The 18,253-nt window shown below is 38.3% G+C and overlaps 2 protein-coding genes across 2 annotated transcripts in view; both read right to left on the bottom strand.

Annotated features, from left to right (window-relative positions):
• Positions 1-4,332, bottom strand: part of LOC122477148 (olfactory receptor 13H1-like) — a 34,187-nt gene extending 29,855 nt beyond the window's left edge. Inside the window, exons 1-2 of the mRNA XM_043570018.1 lie at positions 3,538-4,332; positions 1,404-1,515 (exon numbers count right to left, since the gene is read on the bottom strand). Coding sequence (XP_043425953.1) covers positions 1,404-1,515; positions 3,538-4,332 — 907 coding nt within the window. The remainder of the gene's footprint in view (positions 1-1,403; positions 1,516-3,537) is intronic.
• Positions 4,333-17,023: 12,691 nt separating this feature from the next.
• LOC122477863 (olfactory receptor 13H1-like) lies at positions 17,024-17,950 on the bottom strand. The gene has a single exon (XM_043571305.1). It carries the CDS (start codon positions 17,948-17,950, stop codon positions 17,024-17,026), a length of 927 nt encoding a protein of 308 aa, XP_043427240.1.
• Positions 17,951-18,253: the final 303 nt, after the last annotated feature.

Here is an 18,253-nt window from a genome sequence, read left to right as displayed (position 1 = left end):
TGGCTTCCTATTTGACAATACTGTGCTAGGTGTTCTACATTGTTGATCTTATTTGATCCTCATAGCAACCCTATGAAGTAGAGACTTATTATTATTATTATTATTATTATTATAATGAATATTACTATTGTTATCAACTGCATAGATGAGGATGGGAGTATGAGGAAGGTTAAAGTAACTTGCCCAAGGATGCACAGCTAAAAAATGGTATTTTATTTTATTTTTAATTTTAAGTAGGCTCCATGCCCAACATGGAACTTGAACTCACAGCCCTGAGGTCAAGAGTCACATGCTCTACCTGCTGCACCAGCCAGGCGCCCCCAAGAAGTAGTCTTTTAAATCTCAAAAGTCTCAATTCAAACGAGGTCTTTCTAACAATAAAGTCTGTGTGTGCATGTCTTTGTGTGTATGTGGGATGGCAAATACTAGTATACAGGGCCATTGACTCAAACATGTTAGTGAAAAAACTTTAGTGACTGTTTATTTATTTATTTTCTTAATGTTTATTTATTTTTGAGCGAGAGAGAGTGACAGCCAGAGTGCGAGCGGGGGAGGGGCAGAGAGAGAGGGAGACACAGAATCTGAAGCAGGCTCCAGGCTCTGAGCTGTCAGCCCACAGCCCGATGTGGGGCTCGAACCCACAAACCATGAAATCATGAACTTAGATTGGACGCTTAACCTACTGAGCCACCCAGGTGCCCCTATCGGGTGACTGTTTTAACCAAAACAACAAAAATATTGCAGGAATAAGTGAACCATTTTCTGTGTGCTCGTTTCCATATGATGAAAAGAGTAGCTTTAATAGTTCTGCTTTCATGACTTGTTGAAACTCAAGGAACATGCAACAATTAATTTCACTTTCTTATTAGTACCGGTGTGTTGACAGACTCACTCAAAAGCCAATGATAGTTTCTTAGCTTTTTAAAAATTATAAATTTCTTTCTTTTGAACACTTCCAGGTGGGCTCTCAAGTGTTTCTTTCTTTCTTTCTTTCTTTCTTTCTTTCTTTCTTTCTTTCTTTCTTTCTTTCTTTCTTTCTTTCTTTCTTTCTTTTTTTCTCTCCTGCTGCCAGCACATAGCGCAAAGCTCTTTTCTCAGTTATGTTGATTTTGAAGGGGTCAGTTCAACCTTCTAAGATGTCGCCTGGTGATTTTGGCACACGTTATGAGAAGATGGTGTGCGGGGAGGCAGAGTTGCCCATTATCAGCTGCAAGTCATAAGTGCTGTTTGGCAGAGATAAGAAATTTAAACACCTCCCAAGGCATAGGTACTTCCAAAGTATTGCTTTGTTTATTATAAGTCAAACTTGTTCATTTTGAAGACAACTTTCCCAATACACTTTTAACAGAAAGGCAACTTATGCACATATCTCTGATCAGTTGTTCTTATAATCTCTTACTTACACTTTCTATTCATCCAGTCTTGATTTCGTGTCAGAAACTTTCCTGCGGCTTGTTCTCCACTTCCAGATGTAACATATTTCTCTCTCCAGAGAGAATCCTGTCTAACTTCTTCCTGAGGTAATCAAAAGGGAAGACATTAGTTCACCTGTCTAATTTTCTCTTGCAGCTAAAAACGTCCCTGCCTCTCCCCAATAAATTTCTTTCTGTCAGCAAAAGTCACATCTCATTGCTTGTTCTTCTCTACCTCTTCTAGTCCCTAATGAAAATGATCAAACTCCAATAAGTATTAGGTTTGCAGTTTCACTCCTTTTTTTTTTCCTTTTGAGGAATCATGTTTGTTTCCCCCCTCTAGTGTTTGACTTTATCTGTTCACCATGTCTTGTTAGTTAGTTATTAGTACCTTCCGTTTTGTTTCAGGAGTGCTTTAGGTTAAATGAAGAGTATTAGAAACGCCAGAAATAAAACTTACAAAAGAATTTGTTCAAGGTTAAATTGGCAATGTTACAACAAAGTTTGCATAACACCATAGATTCCCTTTCTAAAAAGTTCTCTGTTGGCATTCCCACACTTTTATTATTTTCATTTACAATAGTCTTCTGTCGGCTTGTGTTGTTGACCAATTAGGTATTAATTTCTTACTTACACAGTGAAATAGAATGGATCAAACTGGGATCTGCCTGTCAGGATTTATCTGGAAACAGTGGTGAAGTGAATCAATGTTGAAATAAATTTGGGGGCTTTTTATTAGTCACAAGTAGCCCACCGCAGCATTTTCTGTTTCCAAAATTGGATTGATTCATTGTCATTTTGACCCAACGACAAAGACCCTGACTCTTGAAATACAATTGACCAATGAACATGGGAAACATATTCAACCTCATCTCTAATAGGATAAATTCACATTAAGACAACAGAACCTATTTTTTTCAGTGTATCATATTCTCATAAATTATTTTAAAAAGATACAGTCATTATTGGTACAGACATAAATGAATGAACACTCATATAATGGGTATAGATGTCAGAGAGTGAATTGACAGTGTTTTTCTTTTTCGGCTGACATGTATTCAGTGTCCACCACATGCCGAACATATGATAGAAGATTAACATGCATCATCTCATTTCATTCTCAAACCAGCTTTGTGGGGTAGGCACTCTTATAATCCCCATTTTACAGATGAGAAAATTGAAACTGAGAGATGGGAAGTAAGAAATCCCACGCGGCCATAAGTCTCAGTCTTAAACACATGTCTGCTGGATTCTAGAACCAATGTAAGCCTCATTGAGTGTTGGCATTACAGGTGCTTTTTTATTTTTTTCTCTACCTGCCTCATGTATTTAAAAATAATGAACATTAGAATTTTTATAATCCAAAAATACAGTACACATTTTCTTGTTTGTTAAGGAGTTTTAAAGGGATTAGATTTGCTCTGTGAGGTCAACTTTGGAAGCAGCATGCGATTATTCATGACTACGGTACGTTGACAGAGAAAATGGGTCCTGATCTACTTATCCAGACATGTAATTGTAAGTTCCATAAGGTCATCATTTCTGGCCCTCGGTACCTACACAGTCTTGAAGGGCTTTTTGCTTCATCAGAAGGCCTTCTATGTGGAAGTCTTATGTAACAGTTGAGTAATTTTCCTCTCTGCATACTCACATTCATCTCTTTCTGAAGCTTGGGTAATGATATACCTCATAGAAAAAGCATCAAGAGAAAAAAATGTCCATTTTGCAACTTTGCTCTTTACCATCTACCAAAGAGAATCTTAGAATATTGAAATATTTCTCGTTCAGTAAAATGACATAACTACATAGGATTCAAATGTACTAATTATTATTTTGTTTTATAAATGCTCCCACAAGATTGTCCTGTATAGTTTATTATGTAAATGAATGGAATTGTAAATGTTTAACATATCTTTTTGAGTGGGAGGATATTCTTTATCACATGCTTGTTGGAAATAGAAGAAATGCATTTGAAACTAATGGTCTTATGAAAATATTTTGCTATTTATACCTTGTTATTTTTATAAGTCAGTGTCAAGCTGTCAGTTAGATGAACCTCCATGGGATATTCATGTCCTTTCTAGGATTCTTTCTTTCAAATAATTTTTCTTAGGACATCTTTCACATCTTTGTTTCTCAAGGTGTAAATGAGGGGGTTCAACATAGAAGTTACAACACCATAAAATGCAGAGATGACTTTACCCTGGTCCTGGGACTCCCTTGATTGAGGTTTCAGGTACATGTAGATGGCTGTTCCATAAAATATGGTGACCACAGTCAGGTGGGACCTATAGGTGGAAAAAACTTTGAGCCTGCCCTCTGCAGAGTGGATCCTTAGCATGACAACCACAATGCGAGTATAGGAGATGAGAATGAAGATAAAAGGTAGGGGCAGTGTGAATATGCCTATGACCAGACCCAGAATAAGTCTGACTGGGGTATTTGAGCCAGTGAGCTTCAATAGGGCCTGGACCTCACAGGTAAATTGATTGATGACATTGCATCCACAAAAATGGGCAGGAATTGCAATGATCAGTATTATTGCTAAAAGGAAGGCACTGGCCCAAGTCACCATGGCCAACTGTATGCACACCTGGTTGTTCATAATGATGGTGTAACACAGAGGATTAGATATTGCAATAAATCTATCATAAACCATGATAGCAAGGAGGAGACACTCTGTCATCCCCAGAAAAATAGTGATTGTCATCTGACCATAACAGCTAGTATAAAAAATGGTAGGGTCGTCTTTTAAACCATTGAACAACAAAAAAGGTACTGAATTGCTAGAGTAACAGATATCGAGGAAGTACAGGTTACTTAGGAAAAAATACATAGGGGTGAGAAGCTGGTCATCAACTCTAACCATGACAAGGATTAGACTGTTACCCACCAATGTGATCAGGTAAACTGCTACCATGGTGCAATAAAAGCAACCTGGGATTTTGGATAGTTGGAGAAACCCACCAGGATGAATTCTGTCACTTCACTGCCATTTTCAGTACCCAAAATAGCCATTTTCTTCTATCTGCTGAGAAAGAAGAAATTCAATTCATTTTATTTATTTATTTTTAAAATTTTTTTTCAACGTTTTTTATTTATTTTTGGGACAGAGAGAGACAGAGCATGAATGGGGGAGGGGCAGAGAGAGAGGGAGACACAGAATTGGAAACAGGCTCCAGGCTCCGAGCCATCAGCCCAGAGCCTGACGCGGGGCTCGAACTCACGGACCGAGAGATCGTGACCTGGCTGATGTCGGACGCTTAACCGACTGCACCACCCAGGCGCCCCTCAATTCATTTTAATTTGAGGAACATTTATTGGGGTTCTTCTGTGTCCTCAGTCCTATATCAGGTGATATTAGGAAAAGATGTTTGAGAAAGAAGGGATACTGTGGAAGCTTATATTCTAATTTGGGAGATAAAACACTCAGACACATCACAAGATTAATTTGCAAAGTAGCGCATTTCATTGTAAGTCTTAATTCCCCCATCTATACAATGAGCACCTGAAACTTGCTTTGAACCTCCTCCTTAAAGAAAATGTGCCAATTCACTGCTCAAATGTAATTAGACTTGAATCATAAAATTGCTAATTGTTTTTCCCCTGCTATAGATATTAGCCTGAAATTTGTTTTTAGGTGGTTCATATCCATGACATAAAATTGTGCCCAGTTCATTCTCATTTCTTCCTCACCCTACACATCCAATCACTGAGCCCTATTGGCTCCTCCTCCTAAGTATGTTTTAAATCCACCTATAATTCTAAATATCCACAGCCAACATTTATTTAGTTAGAGCCACCATCATTTAACAGATCTCCCTACTTCTATTCTTTCCTCTCTATAGCCTATTCTCCATTCAACAGCCAGGGAGACCTTTTACAAACATGCATAATTATCACCATATCTTTCCCATGCTTAAAATCACTCTAGGGTTTCTAATTAGACTTGGAATAAAATCTAACCTATTTACCATGACCTACAAGACTCTGAATGATCTGACCCTAACCTTATCCTACACTGTGTCTTCTTGTGCTCACCATGTTCCAGCCATACTGTCTTTATGAAGCACGGCAAGCTCATTCACACCTCAGAGCTTTTGCACATTGTGTTCTCTCTGCTGGAAATATTCTTCCTACCCTCTTTGACTGGTGAAGTCATAGTCATCCTTAATATCTCAGCCTAAAAGAAATTTCATTAGAAAAGCCTTCCCTAACCTCACTAAAACCAAATCATATCTTTTTGTTGAAGTTGTTCACAACACTCCAAACTTTTTCTGCGTAGCTCTTATTATAGTTTGTATTTATATATTGTGTAATTATTTAATTTATGCCCCCTTACTAAAATTTAAGCTTTCGGGGCGCCTGGGTGGCGCAGTCGGTTAAGCGTCCGACATCAGCCAGGTCACGATCTCGCAGTCCGTGAGTTCGAGCCCCGCGTCAGGCTCTGGGCTGATGGCTCGGAGCCTGGAGCCTGTTTCCGATTCTGTGTCTCCCTCTCTCTCTGCCCCTCCCCCGTTCATGCTCTGTCTCTCTCTGTCCCAAAAATAAATAAACGTTGAAAAAAAATCTTAAAAAAAATAAAATTCCTTTAAAAAAAAATTTAAGCTTTCGATGGAGGAAGCCCTGACACATCCCGTGTACTGCCTTATTTTTACTACCTCACACAGTGCCTAGTGCAAACCCACAATATATGGGTTCAGTACAGATTTGTTGAATGAATCGAGGCCAGTTTGGCTCTTCTGTCTTACCCAATGCCATGACACTGATTTGACTAGAGCCTACATTGAAGTGGCTGAAGGAAATAGGGTAAAAAGCCCATGGTGAGAAGCAGTATTTCATTTCATAGTATTCAATCTTGCTAATGGCTTGTTGCTCAGAAATGAACTTTAAGATCTTGTATTTTTTTTTAGCCCTACAATTTGCTCTTTGCTTGCAGGGAAGATGTTATAGCAAAAAGAGAAAGTGGGTTATTATACTAGAATCTGAAAAAAAAAGTGTTTTTACACTTTTTTGTCCACTCAAATTTTTATTTGCTTTATTTGGTCTAATTCTATCAAATATGAGTGCTATCACATACCAGCTCATTATTAAGGTCAAAATCTTTTTTTTTTTTTTTGATTGTAAGATTCCCATCATGTTCTAGTCACAAATCAGAATTTGGGGCATTTGTAGGAGAATCTAGTTTCAGACTCATGAGGCAGGTGTCATACCTTGGTGAGTACAGGCCATGGATAGGAAGGTTTGTCTTAGGAGCTGGTCAGCAAGAAAGTCCATCCAGACTCACGATGTAGGTAATCACTTCAGATTCTCTTTCTAGAACAGACTCCAGAACTCAGAAGGTATGAAACCTAAATTTATGGACAAGTAATTCAGGAAGTAGAGTAAGACTTTGTAACAGGATCCTCAGTATATCCTAATACAGGATAAGGGAGCTCTGAATAGAAATCGGGACCAAGGGCAGACAGACTGAAAAAATACTGAGGTGCTGCTAAGCTTCTAACTACAGCTGCTTACTTATTACAGTGATCCTATGAGGAGGCTCTTCACTACCTCCAATGAGAATTAGAAGACTCATTTTTGTTCTGTGTGCTCCCAGAATTAGGATCAGAAAACAGAATGAATCTGAAAAGGAAAAGTCTTCCTGGAGTAGTTATGAGGCTGAGGCCGAAGTCAGGTGATCTTGTCTTTGTGCAATGGTGACACGACAACCATAATTTCCTAATAGCATTACAAGGAAAGGATTTTCAAGGCACAGCCTTTTTCAAGGGGCATTAAATCTTCACACTAGAATGACAACATGTTTAATCATGAAGCCTTCTTCTAATTTACAATCCTCACCATCTTATAGTCCTGACGATCTCAGAACAAATGCCAGTATGAATAGCTGGAAAACAAAGAACAGATTTTTGTGCTTATGTGATTGGAGTAAATCTCACCAGATCAACCACATATATCTTTTAGTTGAATAATTCAGTGTTTTAGTTCAGTTGTGCAGGCCAAAATCTTCCTAAATTAATTAGACATATGTGGAGATACACATATAGTTACTGGTTTTTGATCTTTCAGAAATATTTGGGGCACACTTCAAGACTTTTTTTTTAACGCAGATTTCCCAAAGAAGTTCTTCTTTATCTACCATGCAAAAGCATGCTTCCCAGGAGGATTCATCCTATCTTTAATGCTAAAATTAAGGGATTCTTGGAACATCTTCCTTGTTTTCTGAGCTTTTCAGAAAGCTCCCAGAAGCTCAAAATATACGTGATGGAATGGGTGGTACTTACAGACAGAAATTTATATTATCCACACCAGGCAGTGTAGAGTGGTGGTTAACAGCATGAGTTCTGGATCAAAGTTTGGATCCTGGATCCATCACTGATTCACTGTGTAACATCAGTAATTTGCTTAACTTGTTTATGCCTTAGTTCCTTGATTGTAAAATTGGGACAATTATAGTGTTTATCTCAAAGGATCTTTGTGCTATATACACATTAGCTATTATTATTTTTTTTTTCAACGTTTATTTATTTTTGGGACAGAGAGAGACAGAGCATGAACGGGGGAGGGGCAGAGAGAGAGGGAGACACAGAATCGGAAACAGGCTCCAGGCTCTGAGCCATCAGCCCAGAGCCCGACGTGGGGCTCGAACTCACGGACCGCGAGATCGTGACCTGGCTGAAGTCGGACGCTCAACCGACTGCGCCACCCAGGCGCCCCTATTATTATTTTTAAATAAGGCCTCACTTGGGAAGTAGCACCCATGAAAATATGGCCATATTGGTTATCTTTTTTTTTTTCTGGAGGGTAGAAAATAATTCAGTAAATGATAATAATGAGGCAATATGGCCAGATTATAGTGTGAGCCCTCTGGAGACAGAATTTGCATGTTATTTCTTTAACTCCAGTACTTGGCTCAGTTTCTGACACATGGGAGGAACTTAATGAATATTTTTGAAATCGAATTGACTTTACTCACCTGAAGAGCAAAAAACAAAAGAAAACAAAACACCCCACAAAACCACAAACAACAACACTAAGGTCTCTAAGAGTTGTGTTGATATAGCCCCTTATGTGTTGCATGATCATCAGCTCACTGAAGTGCTGCAGTCTTTCAGGAGGAGTGAGTTACAGGTGCATGCTGAGATCCATGTCAAGACTGACCATTCCACATATATATGTTTCAAGAGACAAAAATGACTTCCTTTCTTCTTACCAGGGTATATGTTCTTTACTTGCTCTTACAGTGGATTGTGTCTTGATTCCGCTCAGCATTTTGGAATCCAGGACTCCAAATCATTCAAAGTGTAAAGAAGGAGAGTGAAGAATATTAACATTATCAGCTGCTACCTTCTGAGTTTATTCATTATGGTTCCAAAGAAGTAAGTTCACTGAAGAGACTTCAGGGACCAAGTCCCTAGAAGGCAATTAAATCTCACTACTAAATTGAAGCCGTATATTCTTTGGGGAGTGTTATTTCTAAGTCATTAAAGTACAAGTATCTTTTGTCCACTAATTCCAATAGTTCACTGGTGACACTGTAAAACTTTTGACTCACATCATCAACTTCATTTCCGCTCTTAAGTTACCAAAGAGTAGATCCAGCTCTAGGATGATTACGCAGAGTCCTGTGTTTCTTAGGAGGGTTCCCAACACAGTGACTTAAGAAGGTAATCAATGAATGAGGAGGGAGGAGTGGCCACTGTCTATTGGGACTCTATAAAAGCTTTCAATTAAGCACTCAGGTAAATGCAGTTCTGTAAACAGTGTTTACTGAAGGTGTCCTCTTCCTCTTTATGTTTCCCTGATGTCCCCCAGTCCATCCCAGCCATCTTTGTTTTGAACAGTTTCTGTAAATCCCACTTTTTCCTAAAATTTTCCTAGATTAGTTTTGAAGTGTCATACAAACTGTTGCTGTCTAAATATAATATTGCATCCCTTCATTCACTGCTCCATTGATTTACTTTATCTGTGCATGTACTTAATGACAATAGCTTTATTTTATTGATTTCCTGCTTAGTTATGCTCTGAACATATGAAGACTTGTTTATTATTTTTACATGTATCCTTGTTAAATTTTTCAACTTGCCTATTAAGATTTTAGGGACTGGGGATGAAGCATCTTTGCAGATAGTCCAGCTGAGTGGTACTCAAAATGTTTACAATGAGATAAGAACAAAATTGAGGGTAAATATTTAGTAACTTTTAAAGTGATTTGACACAGCTGTGACTTTTTATTGTATTTTATAAAATATCAGTCTGTAACAACTGGGAAATTTAAAAGACAACTGTTCTTTACCACCGATAGTCTAGGCAGTATTGGTTCAGCACTCATTCATTTAACCAATTCTTATTGGGCCTATACTCTGTGCCAGAAACTATGCTAGGGAGATGAATATTTATTTATTCAGAGATGAATAAAACAAACTTCTTGTTCTCTATAAGCTTATGATCTAATTGGAATAAACATTCTAAAACAACTAATTATAAAATAACATGAAAGATGTTAAATTTGAGGTTGTACAAAATGTTATTAAGTGAAAGAAATGGAATTAAGTCACCATCCAGGGTTAAACAGAACAGGATAAGCTCTGGGGAGAGCTTCACAGAGGCAATGACCGTAGATCTGGCTCTTAGAGGCTGACTGAGATTTTGTCAGTCACTGCAGGCAGGAAGAACAGCATGTACAGTAACATAGATGCATACAAAGTTTAGAGAAAGAAAAGTATTATTTTCCTGGAGTATGGAGTCTATGGAGATGAAATAGACAGTGAGGATAGAGAGATTAGCAAGGGCATTGATTAATGTGATTCATGTTGCATATTCTATAGGAAATAGGGAGCCCATTGGAAATTCCTAATCTTGGGGTGAGATTATAAACCAGGGATTAACAGGATGAGATCTTTCCCTTTAGAAAAGTCACTCTGGAGACATTGATTGGATGGCTAGGTTGGAGAGAGATAAGATTGGATTAGAGAAAAATAGTTAGGTGCTTGTTACACTCATTCTGGTAAGAGTTGATGAGTCTTTGAACCAAGACACAAGCATTGAGAACAAAGAAAAGGGGGTGGATTTGAAAGACATTTCAGATGAAGAATCAATAACATTCAGTGAGTGAGTAGTTGTCATAGGTAAGCGAGAAGAAGACATGAAGGCTAATGCTGAGGATAATGAAAATCCCATCATGTAGCATTTGTAATGTGCTTTTAACTTTGTAACATCTAACATCTATGATCTCATTTGATCTTTCAACCATTCTGGGGTAGGTTAAGGAATATATTTTACCCCTGTTTGACACATGCAGTCCAGAGAGGTTAAGTGATTCACCCAGAGTTTCATAGCTCATTAATGGCAGAACCCAGACTAGAATCCAGACTTCCTGACGCCTAATCATGCGCTTTTCCTACTCCATCATGATATTGTACTGAAAAAGTGCTTGACCTGCTGTGCACATTTAACCAGAAACAATTACTATGTATATTCTTTGTGTGTGGGGGGGAACAAAGAGGAGAGAGAGAAGCCACCCAGTGAGGTGAGCACCTAAACTACTTTTGAGTCAACTGAAAATTCATTAATGGTAATAATAACTCTATAATAACAATAATAAAAAATAGGTAATGTTTATTGAGGATTTACCATGTCCCAGCTATAATTCTCAGCACTTTATAGAAATCAACAGATTTAATCTTCTTGATAACCCTATTAGTTCAGTCTTATGATTGTCTTCCTGTTATAGATGAGGAAACTGAGGCAGGAAGTTGCCCAACATCAGATAGCTACTAAGTGTCAGGGTCAGATTTTTAACCTAGACAATCTGAAAGCATAGTATTTTTTCCTTTCTCTGCTCAGCAACAGTCTTGCCTTCTTTCTATTCCTCCTTTCCAAAGACTCCCTGTACCTATCAGGCACCCATCAGAAAAAAATATCTAGGTGCCAGAAAAATTGTATTCGTTTTCAAAAAGTTAAGTTAAATTTGAGTTTTTATTAAGGTCGAGTTTTTATTAAGGTATAATTGACATATAACATCATATTACTTTCAGGTGTACTACATAATGATCCAGTAGTGTATATACTGTGAAACAATCACCATGATAAATCTAGAATTCTATTCTAGCCCTAGTCTTGTCACTAACTGTTGACCTTGATAATATTACAGACACTAAATCTTTTCATCTGTAAATATCAGTTTCATAATACTAATTATAACACCTGTTTGCTTGTCTCATTAAATGTAGAAGATGATATGAGGTCATAAATATACACCAAGAATAAGATAAATTATGAAGTGGGTAAAGTGCTTTATAAACTTAAGAACTAAGAAGAGACAAATTCACACAGCAAGTTTGGCTGTGTACATGTCTTTCTCTCCACCTACAGAGTGAATTCTTTGAGGGGAGAGAACAACTGTGCTTTCTTCAGCACTGTATCCCTGGCAATAGCACAGCACCTGCTGGATAGTAGGTGATCATTAAATATTGAATTAATGAAGGATGTGTGGATGCTAGCACGCACAGGTTAAGGAGTAGTCTTGGAATGCACTATTTAAAAAGCAAGTAGGACTGAGAACAAACTGAGGGTTGATGGGGGGTGGGAGGGAGGGGAGGGTGGGTGATGGGTATTGAGGAGGGCACCTGTTGGGATGAGCACTGGGTGTTGTATGGAAACCAATTTGACAGTAAATTTCATATTAAGAAAAAAGCAAGTAGGCATTCTAATACCTGGCATCTTAGGCTTTTGTGATCCAGACATCATAATGACAGCTAATATTTATTGTTCTTTGACTATTGTATAGGCCAGGCAATTTTCTAAGTGCTTTACATGAATCGAGTCACACAATTCTAATAACCAAGCTGTGAAGTCATATTTAACACCTTTCCCATCCTTTTCAGCTTTCACCTGTTTAGTAAAACTTAGAAACTACATTTCCCACACTCCCTTGACAGTAACGTTCAGTTTGGGATTTCATCCACAAAAGGTACTACTCACAGGATCTTGACAAGCCTAAGACACCACGGTTGGTCCTCCTGACATTGCATTTAGGTGTGTAGACTTTGCCAAACAAAGATTTAGGTGGCTCCTGAGCATTCTTCTGTGCCGCATCTGCTTTGGTGTCATTTGTAGCAGTTTCCTCATTGCTACTAAAACTTTCCAAGACTTTTACAACTGTCTGAAGTTGTTGGCAACGCTCCTTTAAAAATGTCCCTTCTCACAGCCCTTCCAAAGGCTTTGTAGGTCTCTAATTCTCTTTATTAAATCCCTCCCTGTCTGAAATAACTGGAGTGGTTTCTGCCTACATGAACAAATACGGAACACTACAGGCAGGTCCTACTATTAGCCCACTTAGATAAAGGGATTGAAGCACGGAAAGTGATTTGAACGAAGAAGTGGCAGAATGTAGATTTGAATCCAACAAGTTTGGCTCCAGGGCCTGTGCTCTAAGTAGTTCTATTCTGTTGCCTTTCCTCAACTGAAATCCCAAATCCTATGAATGGGACACGGTATCTTTTTCTTCAATCCCCATTGGAAAAATGTTATTTGGAGCCCATTTTTTCAGCGTGTAAACTTTCTCCTCAATTTCTGGCAGAACTACCTTGGTTTCGAACCAATCTTTATTTCCAGGCCGAAACCAAGGTAAGCTTTACTACCCAGCTGCCTGAGATGTGGGGTGCACAGTGGAATGTTTCTCGCAGTGCCTATGATTGATCAAGTGAAGAAGCGAGATTCAACCTTAGGAGTTTTTAACAATCCAGAATTGATTTCATTTCATAACATCCTCATAGAGTTCATTTTGTGTTTAAAATGAATTAATATCAATGTTGAATTGGATGGCCTTTGGGGTTTAGATGCCTAGAAACAGAATGTTAGTGCTGGAAGGGCCGTAGTTATGTGAACTAGCTGCTATGTGTGCCTACTTTTTCAGTCAAAGCTAACATTTAAAGTCAGGCAGATAGATCTATATATATTGATCTGGAGGAATGTCCATGATATATTGCCAAGTGGAAAAAGCAAGTTGCAAAGTAAATTGATAATGTGATTCCATTTTTTTAAGACAAGAAAGAAAATCTGTATAAAATAACACCTAGATGCAGAATGTTAGAACTAGAAAGGTCTTTGGGTAACAAAACACAACCTTCCTATTATAAATTAGCAAATTTGAGGGCCAGAGAGTGGTATAACTAAGGTCACACAGCTAGTTAGTAGCAGAATCAATTCCACAGCCCCTGTCTCCAGATTCCACTATGTCCATCTGTAGGCTGTGCCCTACCAGCAAATCAATAAAGAGACCAAGCACCTAGTGACAGAGCTACCATTTTGTGGTAGGGGAACCATTAGTGAAAATATGCTTCTCATTTTAAGCTATAAACTTACCTGTGATAGAGAGTGGAGTATTTCTCCCCCATAAGCCAGAGTCATTAAAATTAGTACTTTTTTTCTGGTGGGAAAGTGTCCTTTTTATTTTTTACTATTTATTTATTTATTTATTTATTTATTTATTTATTTATTTTTATTTTTTAAAAATTTACATCCAAATTAGTTAGCATATAGTGCAACAATGATTTCAGGAGTAGCTTCCTTAGTGCCCCTTACCCATTTAGCCCATCCCCCCTCCCACAATCCCTCCAGTAACCCTCTGTTTGTTCTCCATATTTATGAGCCTCTTCTGTTTTGTCCCCCTCCCTGTTTTTATATTATTTTTGTTTCCCTTCCCTTACGTTCATCTGCTTTGTCTCTTAAAGTCCTCATATGAGTGAAGTCATATGATTTTTGTCTTTCTCTGACTGACTAATTTCACTTAGCATAATACCCTCCAGTTCCATCCATGGCACGTGGTGATGGATGGTGGCTACACTTGTGAACATAGCTTAACCTGTAGGGATGTTGAATGCTTCCTATGTTGTACACTTGAAATTAATGTAACACTGTGTGTCAACTGTACTCAAAGTGTAGCCACCATCCATCACCATGTGTCACTATTGTATCATTGACTATATTCCCTATGCCATGCCTTTCATTCCTGTGACTTATTCATTCCATAACTGGAAGTGTGTATCTCCTACTCTCCTTCATGCATTTTGCCCATCCTCTCCCTTCCCTCTGGAAACCATCACTTTGCTTTACTTATTTATTTGTTGTTCTCTATATTTATAAGTATGACTCTGCTTTTTGTTTGTTTATTCATAAAATGAGTACTCTTAACATGCCTCCTAGTTTCTGAATTTCTCTCTCCCTGAGTGCTTTACTTTGTTTCTCCAAAAATCTTATTGATTCCACCAATTTAACTATTTCACAATGTTAATTTGAAATGTTTACTTTAATAGTAAGATACGTTTTGCATAAAGTATGAAATGTGCCCTAGCACCTAGTACAGTGTCTGGTTGAAAGTAGGAAGTTAATATTTGTTGAATGAACAAAGATTGGGATTACTTGGTTTTTTCCTAAATATATATTTTTAAAGGTTTATTTATTTTTGAGAGGTGTGAGGGGCAGAGAGTGGGGGAGAGAGAGAATCCCAAGCAGGCTCTGCACTGTCAGTGGAGAGCCCTACACGGGGCTTGATCTCATGAACTGTAAGATCATGACCTGAGCTGAAATCAAGAGTTGGATGCTTAACTGACTGAGCTACCCAAGTGCCCCCTAATTATTTTGTTCTTGATATTAAAACATGGTTTCAGTGGCTAAGAATACCATACACATTAAAAAATATCCAATGGATGGAATTTGAATAAATGTAGCATTTATTTGAAAGTTAGTCTATGTTGATAAATCGTTTATTCAGTCTGTTTTCCTCTGCATTTAAGTGAGTACATGTGTGACACAGGTCCTGTGTATGTCGGGTACTCTCTTAGCAGCACCGTCCAGTGTCACATCAACTCCCAGCCCAAAGTAAAGTGAGACCAGTAAACAGGGTATCTGGGTCTTAGGCCTAAATCTGCTTCCAGAAAGTTTCATGATCCTGGGAAATTTACAAACTGTTCGCTGAGCCTCTGAACTCATCTAAAACTGACAGATCAGTAGTAGATTGTTCTTTGCTGAAACTTTTTCTTTTATTTTTAGAATTCCATTTTCAAATGAAATTGTTCACAGAAAGCTTCACCTCCATTGATGGGTTCCAGGCATACAACTGAATGCATAGGACTACGAGATCTAAAGTTTAAAAGCTACCGCATTACATCCATCAACAAGGAATGGATTTTTTTTAATGTGGCAAGTGTGTGCAATGAAATATTATTCAGCAATAAAAAAGAACGAACTGCTGATATAAGAAACAATGTGGCTGAATCTCAAAAGCATGTGCAGTAAGAAAAGCCATACACAAAAAAGTACATACACATATGATTCCAGTTTACCATATAGTTAAATAAATCAGATCAGTGGTTGTCAGGGCTTGGGGCGGAGGGTAGGGTAGTCTACAAAAAGGCACAAGGAAACTTTTGGAAGCAATGGAATTGTGTGCTGATTCAGTGGGCATCTGTCAAAATTCATAAAATTACATACTGTAATTGGGTAAAGTTTATGTACACAAATGATGCCACCATAAAGCTGATTAAAATCACTTCATTATATAATCTCTAAGGTCTCTAGTGTGGGTACAGTGAATAGGATGTGAAATTAACCATACCTAGATTTAAATATTGGCACTGCTTTTTGCTGGCTCTGTCACCATGGGCAAATCACTTAGCCTCTAAAAGTCTCGGTTTCCTTATCTCTAATATGGATGGATAATAGCATTACTTCAATGAATTGTTGTGAGAATTCTATGTGACAATGGATGTAGAGAGCTTAGCTCAGTGTCTGGCATATAGTAAGTGCTCAATAAATGTTAGTTGCATTTGTAATTCTAGAATTCCAAATAGTTTTCTAGACAATATTGACAAAGTTCAGAGGTGGTATATATGGGATCTAAATTCTAATTTTAATTCCACTACCAATTGTGTATGACTTTATACAAGTCTCAACTCCTCCTCTGGGCCTCTGTTTTGTCCTCATTAACAGAGGGGAGTTATGGATTCTTTCTTAACAATTTCATAGAACTATATTAGGAATAGAAAATAAAATAATAGATTTGAAAGAAGTTTGAAAAAGAACAAGAAAAGAGAAAAACCACTCCACACAAATGTAGGAAATGGCTATGATACAATTCTCTCATGATTCTGAGGTTAAGCAGAGCAAGAAAATTGTGCTTTCACAACAGGGCTTACCCTCAGTCAAGTAGTAAAGTTTCTGACATTTGTCTTCTGGTCTTTTATGACACCGTTCTTTGTCCTGTTTTCCAATTTCAGTTATGTCTTGCTTCCTGCTAACAGTCATAGGAGATTCTCTTGCTACTTATGTCTCCGCTGTTAGTGAGGAAATGATTCTGATAAGCTGATTTACCTAACATTAAGTGACCTAACTGGTGACCACTAACATGTTATATGTAAAGAAAGAGTAAAATAATGCCTCTAATGAAAATTCAAGTCTTGGTAGGGATAATGTTTTGGGGTGGGAGGACGTCCTGAAGCTTCTCAAGTGATAACCACCGGCTCTACCTAGGGGAAAGTCAGACCCTTTAAACAATTTTCACCATCAGTGAGGATGTAAACTTATTTCAGAAGTTTAGGAACAAAGAAGGCTCATGTCCTTTTTGCCATAATTTTCCTCATTGCCCCTTTAACATCCTTGTTTCTCAAGCTATATATTAGGGGGTTCAGCATGGGTGTCAGAGCCCCATAAAGCACTGAAATAAACTTGTTCTGGTCAGGGGATGACTTGGACTGAGGTTTCATATACATGGAGATGGCTGCCCCATAGAAGATTATCACCACAGTCAAATGAGAACCACAGGTGGAAAAGGCCTTGAGCCTACCCCGGACTGAGTGAATCCTTAGGACAGTAGTGGCAATTCGGATATAGGAGAGAAGAACAAATCCAAAGGGTAGGAGCAGGGTGAAGATACCTGTGGTGAGGATCATAAGCTCATTGAGGCTGGTATCAGAACAGGCCAGCTCAAGGAGGGAAAGAATCTCACAGACAAAATGGTTGATGACATTACCTCCACAGAAGTGAAGTGGCAGGGATATGATGAGCATAGCAGTGAGCACAAGTGATGCCCCCCATGAGGTAGCCACCAGCCAGACACACACTGGGCCATTCATGATCATGGAATAGCGCAGGGGATTGCTGATGGCAATCATATGATCATAGGCCATGACAGCCAATAGGAGGCACTCTGCTGTGGCCAAGACCAAGGAGACACTCATTTGGGTCAAACATCGTCGGTAAGAGAGGTAGGGATGGGTAGAGAAACAATGCACCAAGGCCTGGGGCATGGAATTGGTTCCATAGCAAAGGTCTAAGAAAGACAGATTAGTAAGGAAGAAGTACATTGGAGTGTGCAGGTGGGGGTCAATGTAGATAAGAAAGATGATAAGTCCATTCCCAAACAATGTGCTGAGGTATGTTATCAGCACCAAGGTGAAAAATGTGACTTTCCACTCAGGATAGTTAGAGATTCCAATAAGAAGAAACTCAAACACCGCTGTAGCATTATCCGTGGCCATTCTTCCTGTTGGCCATTCAGTGGATGAGTGCCAATGCAGTTGCTTAATTTCACCTAAAAGAATGAGAATAAAGATGGAGGGATGGTGTGAGAAAAGTGGAAGTAATTAAGGTGAAAAGGACCATTTTCTGTCCTTTTCAAAAGGTAAGGAATACAAACGGGATATCTATAATGAGAACAGAGGCAAAGCTAGAAATTTCCTCCTTCCCTTGGAAAACAGCAAATTCCCCATCCTTTTGAAAATAGTTATATGAACAGTTCTCCATCCCTCTTCCACCAGATACCTTCTTGGGCTTTTTTTTTT

Source organism: Prionailurus bengalensis, chromosome X, assembly GCF_016509475.1.
Source record: "Prionailurus bengalensis isolate Pbe53 chromosome X, Fcat_Pben_1.1_paternal_pri, whole genome shotgun sequence".
In the NCBI taxonomy this organism is placed as follows: domain Eukaryota; kingdom Metazoa; phylum Chordata; class Mammalia; order Carnivora; family Felidae; genus Prionailurus; species Prionailurus bengalensis.
This window is presented reverse-complemented; position numbering and strand designations above follow the sequence as displayed.